Source organism: Oryza glaberrima, chromosome 11 (genome assembly GCF_000147395.1).
Source record: "Oryza glaberrima chromosome 11, OglaRS2, whole genome shotgun sequence".
Lineage (NCBI taxonomy): Eukaryota > Viridiplantae > Streptophyta > Magnoliopsida > Poales > Poaceae > Oryza > Oryza glaberrima.
The window spans coordinates 23586430-23606606 of NC_068336.1; the positions used below are offsets into that span (position 1 = coordinate 23586430).

At 44.0% G+C, this 20177-nt stretch overlaps 4 protein-coding genes across 4 annotated transcripts; 3 read left to right on the plus strand and 1 right to left on the minus strand.

Moving 5' to 3' along the window:
- The first annotated feature begins 51 nt into the window (after nucleotides 1–51).
- Nucleotides 52–1109, plus strand: LOC127753929 (uncharacterized). The gene has a single exon (XM_052279378.1). The coding sequence runs from the start codon at nucleotides 293–295 to the stop codon at nucleotides 1004–1006; it is 714 nt and encodes a 237-aa protein (XP_052135338.1). The 5' UTR covers nucleotides 52–292; the 3' UTR covers nucleotides 1007–1109.
- Nucleotides 1110–10578: 9469 nt separating this feature from the next.
- On the plus strand, nucleotides 10579–12908 carry LOC127753927 (laccase-19). Its single transcript, XM_052279375.1, has 3 exons — nucleotides 10579–11141; nucleotides 11280–12395; nucleotides 12538–12908. The coding sequence occupies exons 1-3, from the start codon at nucleotides 10640–10642 to the stop codon at nucleotides 12690–12692; spliced, it is 1773 nt and encodes a 590-aa protein (XP_052135335.1). The 5' UTR covers nucleotides 10579–10639; the 3' UTR covers nucleotides 12693–12908.
- Nucleotides 12909–16295: 3387 nt separating this feature from the next.
- On the plus strand, nucleotides 16296–17353 carry LOC127755830 (laccase-20-like). Its single transcript, XM_052281465.1, has 3 exons — nucleotides 16296–16962; nucleotides 17103–17228; nucleotides 17334–17353. Exons 1-3 carry the CDS (start codon nucleotides 16320–16322, stop codon nucleotides 17351–17353), a joined length of 789 nt encoding a protein of 262 aa, XP_052137425.1. The 5' UTR covers nucleotides 16296–16319.
- A 526-nt stretch (nucleotides 17354–17879) lies between these two features.
- On the minus strand, nucleotides 17880–19673 carry LOC127753926 (uncharacterized). The gene has a single exon (XM_052279373.1). It carries the CDS (start codon nucleotides 19671–19673, stop codon nucleotides 17880–17882), a length of 1794 nt encoding a protein of 597 aa, XP_052135333.1.
- Nucleotides 19674–20177: the final 504 nt, after the last annotated feature.

Below are 20177 nucleotides of genomic sequence, written 5' to 3' on the forward strand. Positions count from 1 at the left end.
TTTTTTTTTTTTTGCTTCTGATCATGCAAAGCACCTTTTAGCATCTGATTCATGTTTTCTCAGCTTCAAGAAACGAATGAATTCTTTGCTCCTGCATACCCTCTGCTTCCTTCCTACGCTACTGTCTTTCTTCTTCTTCTTGAGATACCTTATCCACTCCAACCCAAAAACATCAAGTTGAAGCATCTATAAAAGTTCATCATCCTCCATTTCTACACCGAGAATCGAACCACGAAAAACACTCACACACCCACGAATGCGCCGCTAAAAAAGCGCAAATAGGCAGCTTCCAATGGAGAAAGGCACTGTAGGTGGCATTGGCATGTGTGACCGTCTCTTGACGTTCCTCGCCAAGAACCTGTCCATGAACCGGCAGAAGACCATCACCGATGGCCCAAGAAATGACAGCAGCAACAACAATGGCGGCCATGAAGAGGAAAGAGGAGGAGAAGAAGACGACGACGAGTTCACCATTGAGATCGAGAAGGCCGAGGTGTTGCTAGTCGACGAGAAAGACGACGACGACGACCACAAGAGCATCACGGCCACCATTCTTGAAGAGAAAAGCACTGAAGTGGCGACGAGCAATGGAGGAGCAAGTGTGCAGAAGGAGGACGAAGAAGGTGGCCGTCGTAATGATCCTCCGGTGGCTGCAGAAGCTGCGACGGTGGCGGAGGCGGCGCCGGTGAAGGAGGAGAAGAAGGTGAAGAAGACGGTGACGATCAAGGAGGAATCCGGCGCGGCGGCGGCGGCGGGGTCGGCGTCGTCGGCGGTGAAGAGGTTGCTGTCCAAGAAGAGGCAGGCGTCGTCGAGCCAGCTCGGAGGGGATCACGACGGCGGCCAGCAGACGAAGCCGCCGGCGAGGCGGCCGGGGCTCCGGCCGAGGATGCCGTCGATCCTGAGGGTGCCGTCCAACATCAACGAGAAGTCGTCGAGCTTCATCGAGGAGCGCAAGAAGAGCTTCGGCGGCGGCGGTGCCGGCGCCGGCGGCAAGCCGGAGAAGTGAAGGATGCATGTGCACGTGTGACGTGTCAGCTAGCGTGAAGTGCTTGTGTGCGCGCGCGTGTTGGTTAATTAATTAATTTGGATAATCGATTGTTCGTTCTTTACTTCTGTCCAAGGGGCTTGCTTGATCATGAAATTAAATTCGTTATTGTGAAAAAAAAATATAAAATTTATACCGTTGTTATATACCTTTTGCTCTATGTTTTTCTTTTGCCTCAATATATTGCTTGTCGTTCCTGGATTTATTTTAACGACCCACACAAGACGTGGAATTTCCTATATGTTAATACAGTACCAAAAAAATATTATAACATTGAAAGATTGTAATCAGAAAAAAAAAATCACCATCACGTGCTAGCAGCTTCTCACACAAATTCAAGCAACCCACAAGATTGGAACTTAGTTCCCCACAAAAAAAAAATATTTTGTTGAAAAATCCAAATATAAAGCTTTGTTAAAAATACAGGTGGGTATGATAATTTCTTAAAAAACCTTTTGAAACTTTTTTTTAACTTGTCATGCTGTAAGCAGAGGTGCTAGCAGACAGTAGTAACTTGCCTTGAGTTACCGTGCCAATGTCCGTATACATATACCATGCATGGACAAAAGATTTGTTTGTAAAAAAAATAAATTGTACAGAGAGAACATGTTTTCTTATAAAGGAAAAAAATATTTTGAAATTTTAAATTAAAGTTTCAAAAATAAAATAAATAATCCAAGGTTCACCTTTCTGATTGAGCGACCACCGGCAATACGACTGTTTTTGCCAAATTTGCATAAATGCTTATCAAATTTTAGTTAAATTTATTGTTTTAAATTTGAATTCGGAAAAGATATACTAAAATTTACTTGGAATATACTTTCATTCATCCCATACTGAAACATCAAAATTTCGCAGTTTTCGATCAATAACTCAGACCACTAAGAGCATCACCAACAGTCTATCTATTCCATCCCTAATCCTATTTTTTTGGGATTTTGGTTAAAAAAAACTGATCCAACAGATTCCCAAAAGAACTCTGGACGTTTTAGAGTTTCCATCTCCAATTTTCTCGGTACGTGTATTTGAGGGTGAGAGAACGACTCCCAATCCCCTCCTTCCGCATTTCTCCTCTCCTTCCCGCGTCGGGGCGATCTCCTTCTGCGCACGGGAAAGGAAAGAAACTAGATTTTCTGTTGGTAGTTTAACAGAAGGGCCCACTTTTAGTTTTTGTGATTGAATTTAGGCTATTTCTTGGAGGAATGGGTTTTTTCACCACCTATTTTCAGTTTAGGAAACCCAAAAATTAAATTTTAGGGATAGATTATTGGTAGACTGTTGGTGATGCTCTAACACAACGATATCACATCAGTTATCAAATATGGAAACCGAACATGAGCCACAGCAAGTGCAACCCACTCTCTTGGACCTTTATGTCTGGTACCAATATTTCAACTAGGCGCCTACAAATTGGGCGCAATCGGACGCTATTTCACCAAGTAGATTGAACATGTTTCACTAAATACATCGAAAATGTTTCAGTCTTTTAAAAAGCTGAAACATAATCAAATCACCTTATGAAACATTTTGCTACAATGTATGAAACAGCGGTTTCGAAAAAAAATCAGACGTTGTTCATCCTATATAAAACAATATTTCAACAAATAGCGAAAGAATGTTTCAATTCTTAAAAAAAGTGAAAGACGATCAGATCGCTAGATGAAATAATTTGGTTCAATATATGCAACAAAAGATTTGAAGCTATTGCAACACTTAAACCCTGTGTACATCAACAACCCACGTGTCCATCAAGATGAAATTATTAAACAGTATCAAAACTCACTGCAACATTTGATTCATACATAGTTAAATATCACGAGTATACTAGCTGAAACATTGTTGGTGGAAAAAAAATGAAACGGATCCTCCTTAATTATAGGACGTTTCTGTTATATCCGGGTAACCGTTGCAAATGGGGCGCACTGTGGTGGAGACACATGGTGAGCGCGGGTGCGCGTGGTGGCGGCATGTTGGCGGCGGACGCGCGGGTGCCCGACTTTTATTGGCGCGCATCGGGCACCCGACGCAAAGGATTTTCCATATTTCAGTACGCGGAGAACCGCTGGCGGCGATGGATCGATCAACAACGTCGACGGCGTCGTCAAATGTTATTGGCAAACGTGACACTCTTCTTGATTTTCTCTTTTAATTATTTTGTCCCGTACATTGCACAATTAACATATGACGTGTCCATATCAGAAGCGTCCTCTTAATCTTTCACATGTATTTAAAAACATGTGTCAAAGGTACTACTTTGTCAAGTTTTATTTAGGACCATTCGGTGCATGCATGCGTGATGACTGATCGACACGCAAATCCAACGTCGACGATCTTTGTTTACTGTTTTGCATAGAAATAGACAATATTAATTAGCCATCGGCGTGTTATGACTTTTAAGAGTCAATGTGGTACTAAGATCTTTAATTTGGTGATGGCTACTAGCTTGTTGAATCTAAATACTGATCCTTGTTTCAAACATGGGTCGTTTTATAGCGTATACTCACTTTGTTTTGTTTTATTGTATAAGACGTTTACGTTTATTATAAGTTAAACTTCTTTAAATTTATAAAAATAGTGTAATAAGTACAGTACTAAATTAGTTTCATTAAATTAACCATTAAATACATATATTTACAGTCTAAGTAATTTGTTTTTTGTTAGAAACTGTAGTACATTTTTCTATAAATTATTGCTTGATCAAATTTGAAAAGGAGAAAAATTAGAAACATTTTATGATATAGAACGGTGGAAGCATTAATCAATAAGAAAATTGTGTTGCCATGCAATTATTACTTACTATTATCTCCGTTCCAAAGAGGCTAAAGCTGTAGCATTGTAAAGATAAATTAATAGGAAAGGAAAGGACTGAGATGTCCCCGGCCTCATGAATTTAGAGATGGTTGAGAGTGAGGAGGTTGAGGTTAAAATGGGAAGATATATAAATTCTAGATGTAATTGGAGTGGAAGAATATTAGAGTAGAAGTTATATTTTGAAATAAATTCTAGGGGTTAGAAGTTAGCTTTTAGTTAAGTGTATATTCTTTGCACCACGTGGTACGAAACATTCGAGTATTCTTTACTGGAGTTCCCCTTGACTGTTACTACTAGTACACTGTTTTATAGCTGATGTTATTTTGATATGCAAGTAGAAATTGTCTGCCATTCCACGGACAGGTGGGCCCATGAAATTGAAGTCAAAGGTCAAGCAAATATGTTTTGGGGGCAAATGTTCATGCAATTTTCCTTGTCGATTTCGTGTCCCCTCGACAATTATTCTTGCATATGGTACGTATACTATTCCACATCTTCAATTAATTAATTCAACACATACATATAATTACGCAGGAATAATATACGACCTCTTAAACATTACTAAGTCTAACTAATATATAAAAATAACATTATATTCAGTCAATTTTCCAGTACATATGTTCTTGATAATTATGGACTTGTCGGCGGCATCTGTAACAAACCAATATTTCCTCCGTTTCATATTATAAAACTTTCTAGTATTGTCTATGTGTGCCTAGATTCACTAACATCTATATGAATATGAACAATGCTAGAAAGTTTAGTATGTGTTAAACAATTAAGCATAGAATTTGTCATTTGATATTATTCCAGCTGGGTTTTGAATTATTCAATATTAACATGGACAGGTTAATGTAGGATCGAATTACAAGAACTAAGCCAACCAGAGGAGGGGTGAATGGTTGATATACCCCAAAACCCAAACTTTTAGCGGAAATAAAAGTTACCCTCAAATTCGATGTAGATCAGTCTGACCGAGGTTGATCCGCCGGTCTGACCGAGCTCGTGCCGCCGGTCTTACTGGTGTTGATCCGCCGGTCCAACCGCCTAAAGATTGCCTGCCGCGTGTGAAGTCGCCGCCGGTCTGACCGCCTTTCCTCCGTCGGTCTGACCGCCGCCTGCCGCCGGTCTGACCTGAAACACAAATCGAAGAACTCTTAAAGTAGATGACAACTTTATTGCTTCTCTCTGTGTTTACAAAGTGCACCAACAACACTCCTTACAAAAAATCTCGACTAAACTTGAAACCCTAACTAAACTAGCAACTCAATTGCTCTCAAAAGCGATACTAGGAAGCCTCACGCTCCCCCTCTATTTATACATGAGGTAGGCAGCCTAAAGCCACGAACCAAACTCATACTAAGAGTCCTAAACACCTTAGGAAACCCTCTAGTACAAAACACAAACTTTACATAACCAATCGTACCAAATTTGGACTCCTTCCAAATTCGACTCCGCATCCCATACGCACACAATACCTCCATTGTATGCCATATGGAATATTTACCAACCACGTGCATCAACTCTAGCCTTAGTATCCCGCATGATGTCTGACTACCACGGACATCGTCTTACCACCAAGCCGACTCCCGGTCCATCACCGCAAATACTTGGGGCAAATACTCTCCCAAGGCATCGAGTCACCTACACATGAAACAAACAAAGAAACAATATTCCGAGACCAAGCTATCCCCAACTTGACTCATTAGTAGCAAACAACAGTATTACATACGTATAGTATCCATCTAGAAGCCATAACCATGAAACAATCACGGATATCCAAAGAAACAACCCGAAACCGAAACTGATACAGCGTCGGCCGGTCAGACTGCGGGCCGGCTAGTCTGACCGCTCAACACAAGCCAGTCTGACCGGCAACCTCCGCCCAGTCTGACCGGTCCCGACAAAACAACAAACCCTGTTCATCACCTGAAAATTGATTATCTCCAAAACCACTTCATGAATAAATTCCAAATATCAAAAACCAATAATCACAGATACCAATTATTCATCACAGAATAAAAATCAAAACACACATTGATCTTACAGTTAATTCTGAGTTTATCTCAAGGTAGACGCCGTGAGTAGCCCGGGCTTTGCTAGCTGATTGAACTATTCAGTTACATACAGTGTTACAGACAATAATGATCACAAAAAGTTTGTCCTCTCCGAGTGTTTTTCTTTGAAAAAATTACACCAACTAGAAGGCATCTTCCCAGAAAGGAAGCTGTCAATGATATATTTCCTTGACCAAATCGGCATTAGAAAGATCATTACTGCGTACTTGTTGCATATTATATAGACAGAAGGAAGTTTACTCCTTTGTTCTTGCATGCTGTCCTCTAAATAATACTACTAGTCTCATTGTCTCAGTTGTCACAAATACATTATCAAAGTCAATTAGGGACAAGAGGATATATGGAATTGTAGATACTGGTGTACTCTCTTCACTGTAATTACAGTAGAACCATGTGCAGATTAAGACTGATTGCTTTGACGTTCAGACAAAATTTTGTCATATGCAACAAATTTCACCACCAGCTGAATGGTTTGAAGCCAAAATTTCCTCTTAATTTTGGTGTGCTCTGTTTAAACCTTGATGTCCATGATATAACGTGCACATATTTTTTAGTGCAGAGGCCAAAAGCTATACTTCCATATTTTTCTTAAAAAAAATTGTCTTAATTAGTAGCTGCTGTTAATTACCAATTCCATAGATGCATAATATATGCGGAGGTGCTTGCGCAGCAAGAACTAGCGATATTGGGAAAAGGTAAAGGTTAATTATTTTGACCAAAGTAATTAGGTGATTACGTAGACACCATCGACTTTGACCGATTTTTACTTCTCACGTTTGCTTTGTGCTGCCGCCGCTAGCTTAGATCGAGTTCTAGCAATAAATATCTAATTAATTGTATCAATCACGTAGTCGATCGTTCAACATACAGTTTGTGCTTGTAGCTAAAGAGTTTCTGGTCGTATTTTCTGCTACGAATGCGTCCCACTCCCTCCGTTTCTAAATATTTAACGCCGCTAACTTTTTTAAATATGTTTGACCATTTATCTTATTAAAAAATTTAAGTAATTATTAATTATTTTTCTATCATTTGATTCATTGTTAAATATACTTATATATATATATATATATTTTTACATATTTCACAAAAGTTTTTGAATAAGACGAACGGTCAAACGTGTGTTAAAAGTTAACGGTGTCAAATATTTAGAAACGGAAGGAGTATATATTCAGCGATGTGACCTATTGATCTAATCCGTTTAGCTAAATTAATTAACTACGCATGTACGAATGAAGGGATTTAATTTGTGAAGTCTCGTATAGTTCATAATTTTGTGGTAATTAAAACATTGATGTCATTCACAGAGAAGAACTACTTGATCATTTCTGTGGCGAACCAAAATATCTTTCGGAAAGAAACCACTACAATGTCACAATATTTATATACTTGATATATGTATATACTTTTAGAGTAAATTTCCGATGTTTTACTTTGGACTATCCTTTAACCAATTTTTACTTTGGACCAGATATTTTTACCTTTGAGACACTTTGGACCACCCTCGATTCTTTTATCCATCTATATCCAACTTGTTATATGTCAAATAAATGATCTTACATACATATAGCTATAAGAGCTATTTGACAAGTAGGAGCCGACATACTCGAGATCATTCATATGCTTTTAGAAGAGAGTCGAGTGGTCCAGAGTGAAATAAATGTAAGATTACCCAATTCAAAATGAAAAGATTGGTTACAGGTGATCTAAAGTGAAACATAGGAAATAAAATATATATGGTACAAAGTGAATTTTACTCTTACTTTTTATGCAGTAGTATATGATGAAAAAAGACCATACTTGGTAGATATTTTTGCATATATATAGATTTATTTAGATGTTATCAACAGCTTATTAATTACTCGTTGTCTGCATATGGTTTTGACTGTCGGCTACAATAGGACAAAAATAAATGTTCTTCAGTTCTTGATAGTCCAAGATATGTCATTGGGTTGAAACTAGTTTTCCAAGAAGAAGTCCCATCTCATGGCCGACTCGATAATATCAGCCTCAGACATATATGAGACATGTCAAAATGCATCAAATTCCACATTTCCTTATCTCCCGTGTGATAATTTTTATCATTTGTTTAGTGCTGGTCAATTGCTAGTGCCTGGTCTTTGCATCCGTCTGCCACTCTGTTGAATAGTGCCATGCAATGCATGTTTTTTTTCCCAAAACCAAACCATACAACTTTCAGTTATAAAGGGAAACCAGAATGGTAGACCATGCAATTCATTTATTTTTCTGAATTGAACTTTCAGTTGTAAAGGGAATCATGCATGCAGAGATAGCATGTCAAAATTGCATGTCAAAATTACCTCTGCCTTTTTATGCTTGATATGCAAGGCCAGCAAGATTCAGAAAGAAATATCTTACCAATGTAAATGTCAAAATCTACCAGCTGCATGCATATTATATGTGTCTGATCTATTCTCCCTTCAAATAATCAACCAAAATGTATATACATGTGACCAATCTGAAGTCTGAACTCTCACTATGTGGCTCGATTCTACTGCATAAATTCTGAGAAGACTGAAAGAAGGGTCAAAAAAAATTACTGTAGTATACATGAATATCCATTTGGACTTCCCCAGCTTCACTGCTGCAGCAAGAACAACTAAAATTGAACCACAAGTCAAAGCAGCTGATCTTATAAAATCTCCCAATTGTACTCATCTGAATGTATTAAAATCTTCCTAACAACACGCGACATCGATATGATCTACACGTCCATGTCGAAGAAAATTTTTGCTTCTCCCTCCAGACTGATAATACTTATCATTTTAGATAAGGGTGAGGTCAAACTTTAGAATCTTTGATTATGAATTATTTTTAAAATATTTGTCTTTCAAATATGGTGACTACATATATAGATTAGTCTTAAAAGTACTTTAATAAAATCATATATTTGATATACATATTATAATAAAAAATAATGGTCAAAGTTATTTTTTATTTTTAAAATATTTGTCTTTCAAATATGGTGACTACATATATAGATTAGTCTTAAAAGTACTTTAATAAAATCATATATTTGATATACATATTATAATAAAAAATAATGGTCAAAGTTATTTTTTTAGATCGTGTTCTTGTTTAAAATAATAAGTATTATCAATCCGTACGAGTATTAGCTATCACGAGCGTATTATTCAGAGTTTCAGACAACCTCTACTGTACGGTACTATCTGTCGTATGGAAAGACTTACAAACGTAGCCAAGAGAATCAGAGTCAGACTAATGCTGGGTTGGTAGGGGTTGGTGAGACGAAGAAGTCTTTGCTTCTATCTAACTAGAATTAATATGACTTAATCCTAATTAATTACTACCTCCATATTTTAATGTATGACACCGTTGACTTTTTATCCAACATTTGACCGTTCGTCTTATTCAAAAAATTTATGTAATTATCATTTATTTTATTGTGACTTGATTCATCATCAAATATTCTTTAAGCATAACATAAACATTTTCATATTTTCAAAAAAAATTAAATAAAACGAATGGTCAAATATTGCTAAAAAGTCAACGGCGTCATACATTAAAATACGGAGGGAGTATATTAATCCTAATGTTTAGGGTTCGTCTTATTCAGCGTTTTATCCATACATTAAAATACGGAGGGAGTATATTGACTTTTTATCCAACGTTTGACCGTTCGTCTTATTCAAAAAATTTATGTAATTATCATTTATTTTATTGTGACTTGATTCATCATTAAATATTCTTTAAGCATAACATAAACATTTTCATATTTTCAAAAAAAATTGAATAAAACGAATGGTCAAATATTGCTAAAAAGTCAACGGCGTCATACATTAAAATACGGAGGGAGTATATTAATCCTAATGTTTAGGGTTCGTCTTATTCAACGTTTTATCCATACATTAAAATACGGAGAGAGTATATTGACTTTTTATCCAACGTTTGACCGTTCGTCTTATTCAAAAAATTTATGTAATTATCATTTATTTTATTGTGACTTGATTCATTATCAAATATTCTTTAAGCATAACATAAACATTTTCATATTTTCAAAAAAAAAATTGAATAAAACAAATGGTCAAATATCGCTAAAAAGTCAACTGCGTCATATTAAAATACAGAGGGAGTATATTACTACTACATGTCAACCTCTTCAGGGTTAACTAGTCAATCAACCCCAGGATTAAGCTGGGGTTTACCAACCTAATTGGTTACTACTCCAAGACAAAAGTTATCTCTGCCAATGATATTATATTAATCTCCAGCTACTCTGCTATGATATATTGTCTGATCTTTGACCTTTCCATGAAGTAGCTAGCTAGCTAGCTATTTTAGCTTGCGTCTGCGAGGCAACTGGGTTGCGTGCCTTTGTTGTGTTGGAAAAGTATAGCAAATTAGCAATGCAGTGCAAATGCAGCCTAATTTTTTCTATCTAGTGTTCCTCGTTTTACCCTTTTTTCCATTGTGCTGATCGCTACCGTCCATTTTGTCATCTGGTCTGCAGCGATTGGCTTGGTCAACCATTGCAAACGGCCATCCGGTTCAGCAAATGTACTTCTGTGCCAACTATATGCGTATGGCTGCATCATCAGCCACCTTGCTTCTATCTATAAATATGGCCCCAAAACTGTCCTGGAAGAAGCATCACTTCATCACAAAACCTACCAAGCTAATTCAGCATTTCAGCTTGGTTCTATAGGTAGGAGCTGGTAAGATCACCATGGAGAAGCTCTCCATGGTGACCTCTCTCCTCTGCGCCATCACTGTCGCGGTTCTCGCTGTGGCGGTGGTCGGCGGCGAGGCGGCTGTGGTGGAGCACACCTTCGTGGTGCACGAGATGAACGCGACGCACCTGTGCAACACGACCAAGATCTACGTGGTGAACGGACAGTTCCCGGGCCCCACGGTGGACGTGACGGAGGGCGACACGGTGGTTGTCCACGTCATCAACAAGCTGCCATTTGGGCTTACCATCCATTGGCATGGTGTCCGCCAGATGAGGAGCTGCTGGGCTGATGGGGCTGGCTTTGTCACCGAGTGTCCTATCCCACCAGGAAACGAGCACACCTACCGCTTCAACGTCACCGGCCAGGTCGGCACGCTGTGGTGGCACGCCCACGTCACCTGCCTCAGGGCCACCATCAATGGTGCCTTCATCGTTCGCCCTCGTGATGGGAAGTACCCCTTCCCGACACCGGCCAAGGACGTGCCGATCATCATAGGTAATGAACGGTCTAGATCGATCGTTGAGCTATGCACCGGTTGATCTTGACCGTTGATTAATTGAATTTGTTTGGTTGGAATAATTTCGGTACTTACGAATCCACTTACTTAAGAAATATGTATCATCCCATTTGTAGGAGAATGGTGGGAGCTTGACCTCATCGAGCTAGATAGAAGGATGATGGACGGCAACTTCGACGACAACCCGTTGTCTGCGACGATCAATGGGAAGCTCGGCGACCTCAGCAACTGCTCTCGCATGGTGGAGGAAAGCTTCATCCTTGACGTTAAGCACGGGGAGAGCTACCTTCTCCGGGTCATCAACACTGCACTCTTCTCTGAATACTACTTCAGGGTCGCCGGCCACACGTTCACGGTGGTCGGCGCCGATGGCAACTACCTGACGCCATTTAAGACGGACATGGTCACCGTCGCCCCTGGCGAGGCCATCGACGTGATCATGGTCGCCGACGCGCCACCGGCGCACTACCACATGATCGCGCTGGCTAACCAACCTCCAGAGCCGGATCCGCAAATCCCGGTGTTCACCTCTCGTGGCCTTGTCCGCTACGCCGGCGCCACCGCCAACAACAACGGCCTCCCGGTACCGATGCCGATCATGCCCAACCAACACAACACCATGCCGTCCTACTACTTCCACGCCAACCTCACCGGCCTTGCCCACCCAGAGCGCCATCGTGTCCCTATGCACGTCGACGAGCGCCTCTTCGTCACCTTGGGGCTCGGCTCCATATGCCGTGGCCAGAACACCACCTGCAAGCGGCGGCGCAGCCCAGAGACCATCGTGGTGGCCACCATGAACAACGTCTCCTTCGCCCACCCGAAAACCACCGCGCTCCTCGAGCGCTACTACGACGGCACATCGAAGGGCGTGTACACGGAGGACTTCCCCATCCGGCCGCCGCGGCCTTTCAACTACACCAACCGTGATCTCATCCCTCCTGGCCCGCTCGAGGAGGCGTTGGAGCCGACGTTCAAGGCGACCAAGCTGAAGCGGTTCAAGTACAACACATCGGTGGAGATCATCTTCCAGAGCACCACGCTGATGCAGAGCGACTCCAACCCCATGCACCTCCATGGCTATGATGTCTTCCTCCTTGCACAGGGGCTCGGCAACTTTAACGCCAAGAGGGATGTCAGGAAGTTCAACTACCACAACCCGCAGCTTAGGAACACCGTGCAGGTTCCACGTGGCGGGTGGGCTGCCATTCGCTTCGTCACAGACAATCCAGGTAAATTTTCGGTGGCATATAAGGAATTTATGACCGCGTTATATGATATGATATTATTTTTTGTTGTTCTATGTTGGTAGGCATTAAAATTGGGTGAAAAGAGAGGTTGATGTGTCATTGTTGGTTGTGTTCTTGTTTGCAGGGATGTGGTACCTACACTGTCACTTTGAGTTCCACATCATTATGGGCATGGCGACGGCGTTCATCGTGGAGGATGGGCCGACACCAGAGACGAGCCTGCCTCCACCACCACCGGAGTTCAAGAGATGTGGCAACAATGGTCTGAGTCAACCATGAGGGTTTTGAAGAGAAAGTCCAAATTTTTTACTGCTACGAGTAATAAAAAATAAAAAATGCATGGATTTGTAGTATGCATTGTATTGGTGATGATTATTCTTACTGTAAAAGAGATTTACTATTCTTTTTTGGTATTCATTGTTGTAAGGTGGCAAAGTGTAAGTAAATCCATTTGGATTTAATTTATGAAGAAGAGAACAATTATTTATGAAGAAAGTCACCTGTCAATTCTGGGGTACTTCAGAGGTCAGAGTTAACTCTGAACTTTCAGACTTCAGAGTTTAAGGCTATGTTTAGATTCTAACTTTTTTTCTTCAAACTTTCGACTTTTCTGTCACATCGAACTTTCCTACACACATAAACTTCTAATTTTTCCGTTATATCGTTTCAATTTCTTCAAACTTCTAATTTTGGCGTGGAACTAAACACAGCCTAAGACTCTGAACTTGTGAAATCTCTCTGAATTTTTCTCCTTTCGCGTGAATCGGCAACCCATCTTCCAACCCTGCGATTCATGTGCTTGCACATTTACTGATTCCCATCATCAACGTTAATCTCTTCAAGAACCATGGCGTTTTCGGCGAAGAAGTTGGCAAGCTGCGATCCAAAGCAGTTGGTCTTCGATCTCCATTCGGAATTGCAAGCTCACTCGTTTCAGAGTGCTCTGCAAGCACTCGAACGATTGGCCACTCAAGACAGCAATGTCAGAAACCTCTTCTTCTTCTTCATCATCGTCATCCAAAGAAAGCTTCGGCTTCGAACTCCGGTGCACGAAGAGATCGACGGACTTGTCGAAATCGAGTTTATATCTGAATTGTAGTAGAAGAGATCGTGATGAGTAGTCTCTCTTGTAGAGAGGTGACGAATCGAAGGGCAGCAATAGAGCAGCAATGGAGCAGGTTTGCCATCGCCACGGCGCTGCGCTTTCTGGAACACGGTGCATTGTGCCGTAGGTCCAGCTCGAGGCGATCGAGGTTGACGAGAGCCGCCACCGCCGCCGCGCCGAGGCTCTCCTCGCCGGCGATTGCGATGGCGTTGTGGGTGAGCTGCCAGAACGCCGTCGCGACGCGTCGGCTCCGATTGTCGACGAGGCGCAGGTCTACCTCGCGCCGCCATGTCCGGAGCTCACGATCGCAGCGAGAGGTGGAGGACGAAGCCCTGTAGACGAAGTGTCGTAGCGCCGGCGCGTCGAGGTCCAGGGCTCGGAGCCGTCACGCCGACGCCGGGCGTTCTTCATCTTCCAGCGGCAGTTCGCCATGGCGAGCTTGGTCACCGACGCCGGGCAGCGGAGACGGAGAGACGGACGCCCATGGCGCGGCATGGCGCCCTTGGCGCCGCCGGGTTGCGGGGCGACCCTTGCGGTAACAGGAGGAAGACGGAAACGAGAGATCCTGCGATCTCCGTCGTCTTCGGATTCGGAGGACATGGTGGTGAGGTCGTTGTCGTTGTCGTCGTCGTCATCGATCGTCGTCGCTGCCGTTGTCCGGGCAGGATCTGTGTGTTGCGCCGACGCCCATGCCGACGAACGCTCGTCATCGAGACGGTGTGGACGCTGGCGAACACGTCGCGCCACCGCGTCGAGAGCGCGGCCCGCCTCCGTGGAAGCCGCTGAGCTCGCTGAGACGGTCGACGCCGTCCCCTCGTCCGTCGCCGGCATCCATCGCGGCGGCGGCGGCGGCCGGCGGAGGCGTGATGGCAAGTTGTCATCTGGGCTGGGCTCATTATGTAGCTGGGCTGCATGGGATGCGACAATGCAGAATGAGGCCCACCTAGCTACCGACGACAAACCCAATGCAAGTTGCAGTCTCACAGGCCCAGCGATGGACCTGCGCTCATGAATTGCTTGGTAGCCTTTGCGTTATTTTTACACTTTTGTTTTTCAACAAAATTTCAGAATTTCGATTGCCACCAAAATTTCAGGAATTTTGGAACTTTTTTCGACGAAATTATTGAAAAAAATTAATAATTTTAATTAAATTTTGACTAAATTCAGAAAAATTTAAAAAATTAAAAAAAAATTGGACGAGATATGTACTTGTTGGTGGGGAGCGAAAAATTTCCTAATTCGGAAATTGCAAAATCCCTTACGCAGGTCAACTTGATAGGGGGTGACGAACCGAAGTGCACCAATCGAGCAGGCTCTCGTCATCGCCGCAGCACTGCGCTGGTCAGGGCCAGGGCTGTAAATTCCGGAACGAAATTTCCAAAATTTCGGTCAATTTAGACCTCTCCGATACAATATTATTTTGGCCGAATTTTTTTTTAAATTTTGGTAATATTGGCAAATTCAACTAAATTTTGTTTAAAATTTTGGAAATTTCGGACCGAATTGGTGAGGTCCGATCAAATCGGCTAAACCTGGCGGTGGCTGGAACCCTTGTGCCGTAGGTCCAGTCCAGCTCGAGGTTGACGAGAGCCGCCGCGCCGAGGCTCTTCTCACCGGCGATGGCGTTGAGCCGGTGGTCAAGCCTCAGCTAGTGTCGATGTGCCTTCTCGCGTTGCTGATGGATGAGCTGCCAGATCGAACGCCTTCGCGACGCGTGCGTGTTTGCTCGCCGCGCGTGTCGCCTGTGATTGTCTCAACCGCCGGAAGGAGGCGGTGGCGGTGCCGGCGCCGGAGAGCGGTTGACATGGGACATGGGTGGTCTTTGGCGCAGTTCATGACGCGCAGTGCAGGAGATTCGAGACGGATGTTCGGTGGAGCATTCCAAATTTGATCTCCAGGAAGAGAACACCATTCTTCTGTGCTCTGTCAAAGTTGGCGCGGTTCAGGGCTAAGCACATGGGACTAGCTATATATATTTGTCCATAAATTTACTAGGAAAAATTTATCATATGTAAATGTAACGTAATAATAAAGTAATTATAGTGTAACCTGCATGTAGCTACAATGTACTCCCTCCGTTTCACCATGTAAGTCATTCTAGCATTTTCCACATTTATATTGATGTTAATGAATTTAGACATATATATCTATTTAGATTCATTAACATCAATATGAATGTAGAAAATGCTAGAATGACTTGTATTGTGAAATGGAGGAAGTACTTTGTGTATAACTTTCAAAAGTCCTACGACAACACGTTATTTCCATGAAGCGAAAGTCGCGAGACCAAATTTCCTCACCCGTGCATGCTGTGTGATCTTTTTCTTTTCAACATGCACGAATCTTAAATTAAATCTAATGGTTTAGAACTGTATGAAAAAAGTTATATTCAAATTAAATTGTAGTTATATACAACGCAACAATTATATCGTATTTACATTTAACATTTTTTTTGGAAGAAAACATATAATTTATAGCAAAATCGAAACACAACATACTTGCGTCAGCCTCCAATTCAATATTTCTCCCCATATATACCAGCATCTGAAGCAAACTTGAAGGCCTGGAGGCAGGTCTCTGCCTGAGACGGTTCAGAAACATTTTGCAGGTTGCCCGACCCCGCTGCGACTGCGATGGCTATATCTCTGATGACGAAACCCCAGCCACCAGATTCTGTGCTATTCCTGAAGGCTCCATCAACATTTATCTTCAGGTATCCCTCTCCCGGTTTCTTCCATCTAGGTTGACTGCCACCCACATTAGCAAGGGCCGATGCCAACAACAATGGCCTACCGGTCCCAATGCCGATCATGCCTAACCAACACAACACCATGCCATCCTACTACTTCCATGCCAATCTTACTGGCCTCGTGCATCCGAAGCATCGTCGTGTTCCCATGCACGTCGACGAGCGCATCTTCATCATCCTTGGGCTTGGTACCATCTGTCGTGGTCGGAACACCACCTGCAAGCGGCAGCGCAGCCTGGAGACCATCAAGGTGGCCACCATGAACAATGTCTCCTTCACCCACCCAAACACCACCGCGCTCCTCGAGCGCTACTACGACGGCACTCTGGAAGGCGTCTACATGGAGGACTTCCCCGTTCGGCCACCATGGCCATACAACTACACCAACCCCGCTCTCATCCCTCCTGGCCCGCTTGAAGAGGTGCTGGAGCCAACGTTCAAGGCGACCAAACTGAAGCAGTTCAAGTATAACACATCAGTGGAGATCATCATCCAAAGCAGCACGCTGTTGATGAGTGACTCCAACCCCATGCACCTCCATGGCTATGACGTCTTCCTCCTCGCGCAGGGGCTCGGCAACTTCAACGCCAAGAGGGACATCAGGAAGTTCAACGACCACAACCCTCAGCTCAAGAACACCATATTGGTTCCCCGCGGTGGTTGGGCCGCCGTCCGCTTCATCACAGACAATCCAGGTAAACTTTCAATGGCATATAAGGAATTCATTATTATGTTATATAACATGATATTATTTTGTCGTTTTAAGTTGGTAGGTATGAGAATTGGGTGAAAAGAGTGGCTGATGTGTCATTGTCTGTTTTGTTCTTGTTAACAGGGATGTGGTACTTGCACTGTCACTTTGAGTTCCACATCATTATGGACATGGCGACGGCGTTCATCGTGGAGGATGGGTCAACACCGGAGACGAGCCTACCTCCACCGCCGCCAGAGTTCAAGAGATGTGAGTGCCTCTTGAAACAACTTATCCTAACAACATGGCAAGGACCTTCCTCCTCTTTGCCATTATTCATCAGTAGAGAATGGCATTGCCTTTGCGGCATTTTAGTCTTGTGTTACATTAGTTAAGACGTACAACATGTTAATTTCCAGCGTGCACAAGCCGGTCCAGGCCATGTGTTCATCAGCTTCAGGCCAAGGTCACGAAAAGCACAACGGAACGTTGCAGGTTGGCGATCGCCACCGCCCCCTTCTTGACCATATTTACTCCCTCCGTTTTTTATATTATAAGATGATTGACCTTTTTTTCTTGTCAAACTTCTTTAATTTGATCAAATTTATAGAAAAATATATTAGTATTTCCAACACAAAATAAACATATTATAAAAATATATTTAATGTTAGATTTAATTATACTAATTTTATATTTTAGATGTTGTTAAATTTTTCTATAAACTTAATCAAGCTTAATAAAGTTTGACTAACATTTTATAACATGAAATGGAGGGAGTATTTATTAAAAACTCCCTTGCAAATAAAAACTTCAAAATGATCATAGCCCTCTAGTAATTGAATTAACTGAATGCACTATTTATCAGATGCAAATCTTATATTCATCGTTACTGCCATTCAATGGGTAACAATTGCACGATCATCATCGTTTTTCAAGGGGTAACACCTTAAAGCTTGTTGCATTCCTCTCGAACTCTGGTGCCGAATCTGGATGAATTCTTGAAAACTCCCATGAACTCTCTGTTAAATTCTTGTCTTTCAAACGAATCTTGGACGAATCAACTCCAACCCATCTTTCAACATTGAGGTTCATGTGCTCACAGAGTTTTCTGCTACCACTGTCGATGCACATTTCTTCGAGAACCATTGCATTTTGAGCGAAGAATCTGATAAGCCGGACTCCAAAACAGTTGGAGGCCGAACCCAACTGAAACTGCTGCAGCTTAACTCTTCTGAGACTGCTATTCAAGCAGGCGAATGATTTTCCACTCAATCCAGGGATGTTAGAAAACTTATCATCATGGTGTTCATCAATCAAGGATGATGAAACCGCTGTCATCTTCGATTTGTGATGCATGAACAGACCAACGGATTTGTCGTAATCTGTCTGGAATTTCGCATGAAATGACCTCAAGTACAAACTATAATTCTTCGACCATGCGTAGTTGAGCAGCTTGAGCTTCAGACTGAGGTCAACCAGAGCAAGGCAGCAATGGAGTAGGTTGGCGATCGCCACCGCCGGCGCCTTCGTCTTCGTCGGCTTCCTCACTGCTTCCAGCTCGAGGCGCTCGAGGTTGCCGAACTTGCAGAGGAGCTCGGCTCGGCTCGCCTTGCCGGCGACGGCGAGGTGGCCGAGCTCCTGCACCGTCAACTTGAGGATCTTGACGTTGGTGAAGTTGCCCAAGAATCGCCAGAGTGTGTCGGCGAATCTGTGGTCGCCGCCGATGAAGTGAATGTTCACCGCAGTCATCTCCAGCGCCGGCGACTCGAGGTAGAATCGCCGGGGATGGCCCGTGTACCTGAAGGACCGCAGCTTCGGCGCGTCGATGCCGATGCCGCCGTCGAGGTGGGAGTTGATGTAGCTACTAGAGCCGCAGAATTCCATGGCGAGCTCGGTGGCCGCCGGGCAGCGGAGGAGGAGGCGCGATTCTACGGCGACGAGGCCGCCGTAGACCCCGTAGTAGTCGAGGTATACGTTGAACTCGAAGTAGACGGACTCGAGGTGCACGGTGGCGAGCCCCGGCGCGGCGTCGATGAGGCGCTGCAGGTGAGCCAACCTCACGGCGCAGAGCCGCAGGCGCAGCGTGTCGAGACGCGGGAACGCGACGCCGGCGTCCGGCAGGGCGAGCTTGCTGTCGCTGAAGTTGCACCCGGTGATGTCCAGCACCCGGAGTGTCGCCGACGGCAGGGAGGCGAAGCTGAGGGTGTAGGTATAGATGTCGTCGCTCCTCCATCGTCTGGCCTCCTGCCAGGGGCGCTGCTTGGCGCCGTCGGTGCGGTACATGGGGGCGGCGACGCCGACGCGGAGCTCCTCGACATGGCGCGCCGCCGGGTGGGAGACCACGGCGTCGACAACGCCGATCTCCTCGCCGCCGCCGCCGCCGCCGTAGTTCAGGAACTTGTCTATCCCGGAGAGGCAGCGTCCCGCCACGTCGAGGGTGAGACTGGTGACGCCGGCGCCGGCGCCGGCGGCCGCGAGCGCCGCCTGGGAGGCGCGGACGAAGGCGTCGCGGCGGGATGAGAAGGCCTCGTCGTCGCCGGAGACCTCGTCGTAGACGACGCGCACGGCAAGGTTGACGGCGCCGGTGGAGCGCCACAGCGAGCCCCACCGCCGGGAGAGCAAGCTGGTGGACGCGGCCTCCCTGGAGGGGACGAAGTGGAGGATGCGGCGGAGGAGGTCGTCGGAGAGGACGGACAGGCGGTCGTCGGCGGCCATCGTAATTAGTTTAGGTAGCAATTGGTGTCGATCTATTCTAAGCTATGGGATTAACGAACCGTCAATCGTCATTAGTTCGGGCTTAATGGCCTTATACGTATGAGAATTGGACTTCACCGTCGTCTACAAGATCTCTTACAAATTTCCAAATTCTTTTTCGCGAATACGTTCATCTTTTATTTGTGAACACGCAAAAAAATTGCACGTGAAGATGTTTACTTGGCTCTTGGTTAAAGATCGAACTTGGCTCTTGGTTAATTAAAGATCGCTTATCTACCAAACGGAATCTGCTTAAGAAAAGGATTGTTCAAACTGCAATTTGTGACATTTTCAAGCAGGATGTGGAAACGGCTAGCTATAGTCCTATAGATGGCCATATGGCCCGGGCCCACGGCCTGGCCTGAAGCGCGCCATTTTGGCCTGGGCCAAGCACGGCACGGTCCGACTGGGGTCGTGCCCGTGCCGGCCTGGCCTGTCAGCTGGGCCATGCCTGGGCTACACCCT

What these genes read in the sequence shown, in the direction of transcription:
- LOC127753926 (XM_052279373.1), bottom strand. Translation starts at nt 19,673, where the DNA reads ATGGCCGCCGACGACCGCCTGTCCGTCCTCTCCGACGACCTCCTCCGC.
- LOC127755830 (XM_052281465.1), top strand. Translation starts at nt 16,320, where the DNA reads ATGCCGATCATGCCTAACCAACACAACACCATGCCATCCTACTACTTC. An exon ending in CTTCATCACAGACAATCCAG is followed by an intron (nt 16,963 to 17,102) that starts GTAAACTTTCAA and finishes TCTTGTTAACAG; the next exon opens with GGATGTGGTACTTGCACTGT. An exon ending in GCCGCCAGAGTTCAAGAGAT is followed by an intron (nt 17,229 to 17,333) that starts GTGAGTGCCTCT and finishes GCGGCATTTTAG; the next exon opens with TCTTGTGTTACATTAGTTAA.
- LOC127753927 (XM_052279375.1), top strand. Translation starts at nt 10,640, where the DNA reads ATGGAGAAGCTCTCCATGGTGACCTCTCTCCTCTGCGCCATCACTGTC. An exon ending in GGACGTGCCGATCATCATAG is followed by an intron (nt 11,142 to 11,279) that starts GTAATGAACGGT and finishes TCCCATTTGTAG; the next exon opens with GAGAATGGTGGGAGCTTGAC. An exon ending in CTTCGTCACAGACAATCCAG is followed by an intron (nt 12,396 to 12,537) that starts GTAAATTTTCGG and finishes TCTTGTTTGCAG; the next exon opens with GGATGTGGTACCTACACTGT.
- LOC127753929 (XM_052279378.1), top strand. Translation starts at nt 293, where the DNA reads ATGGAGAAAGGCACTGTAGGTGGCATTGGCATGTGTGACCGTCTCTTG.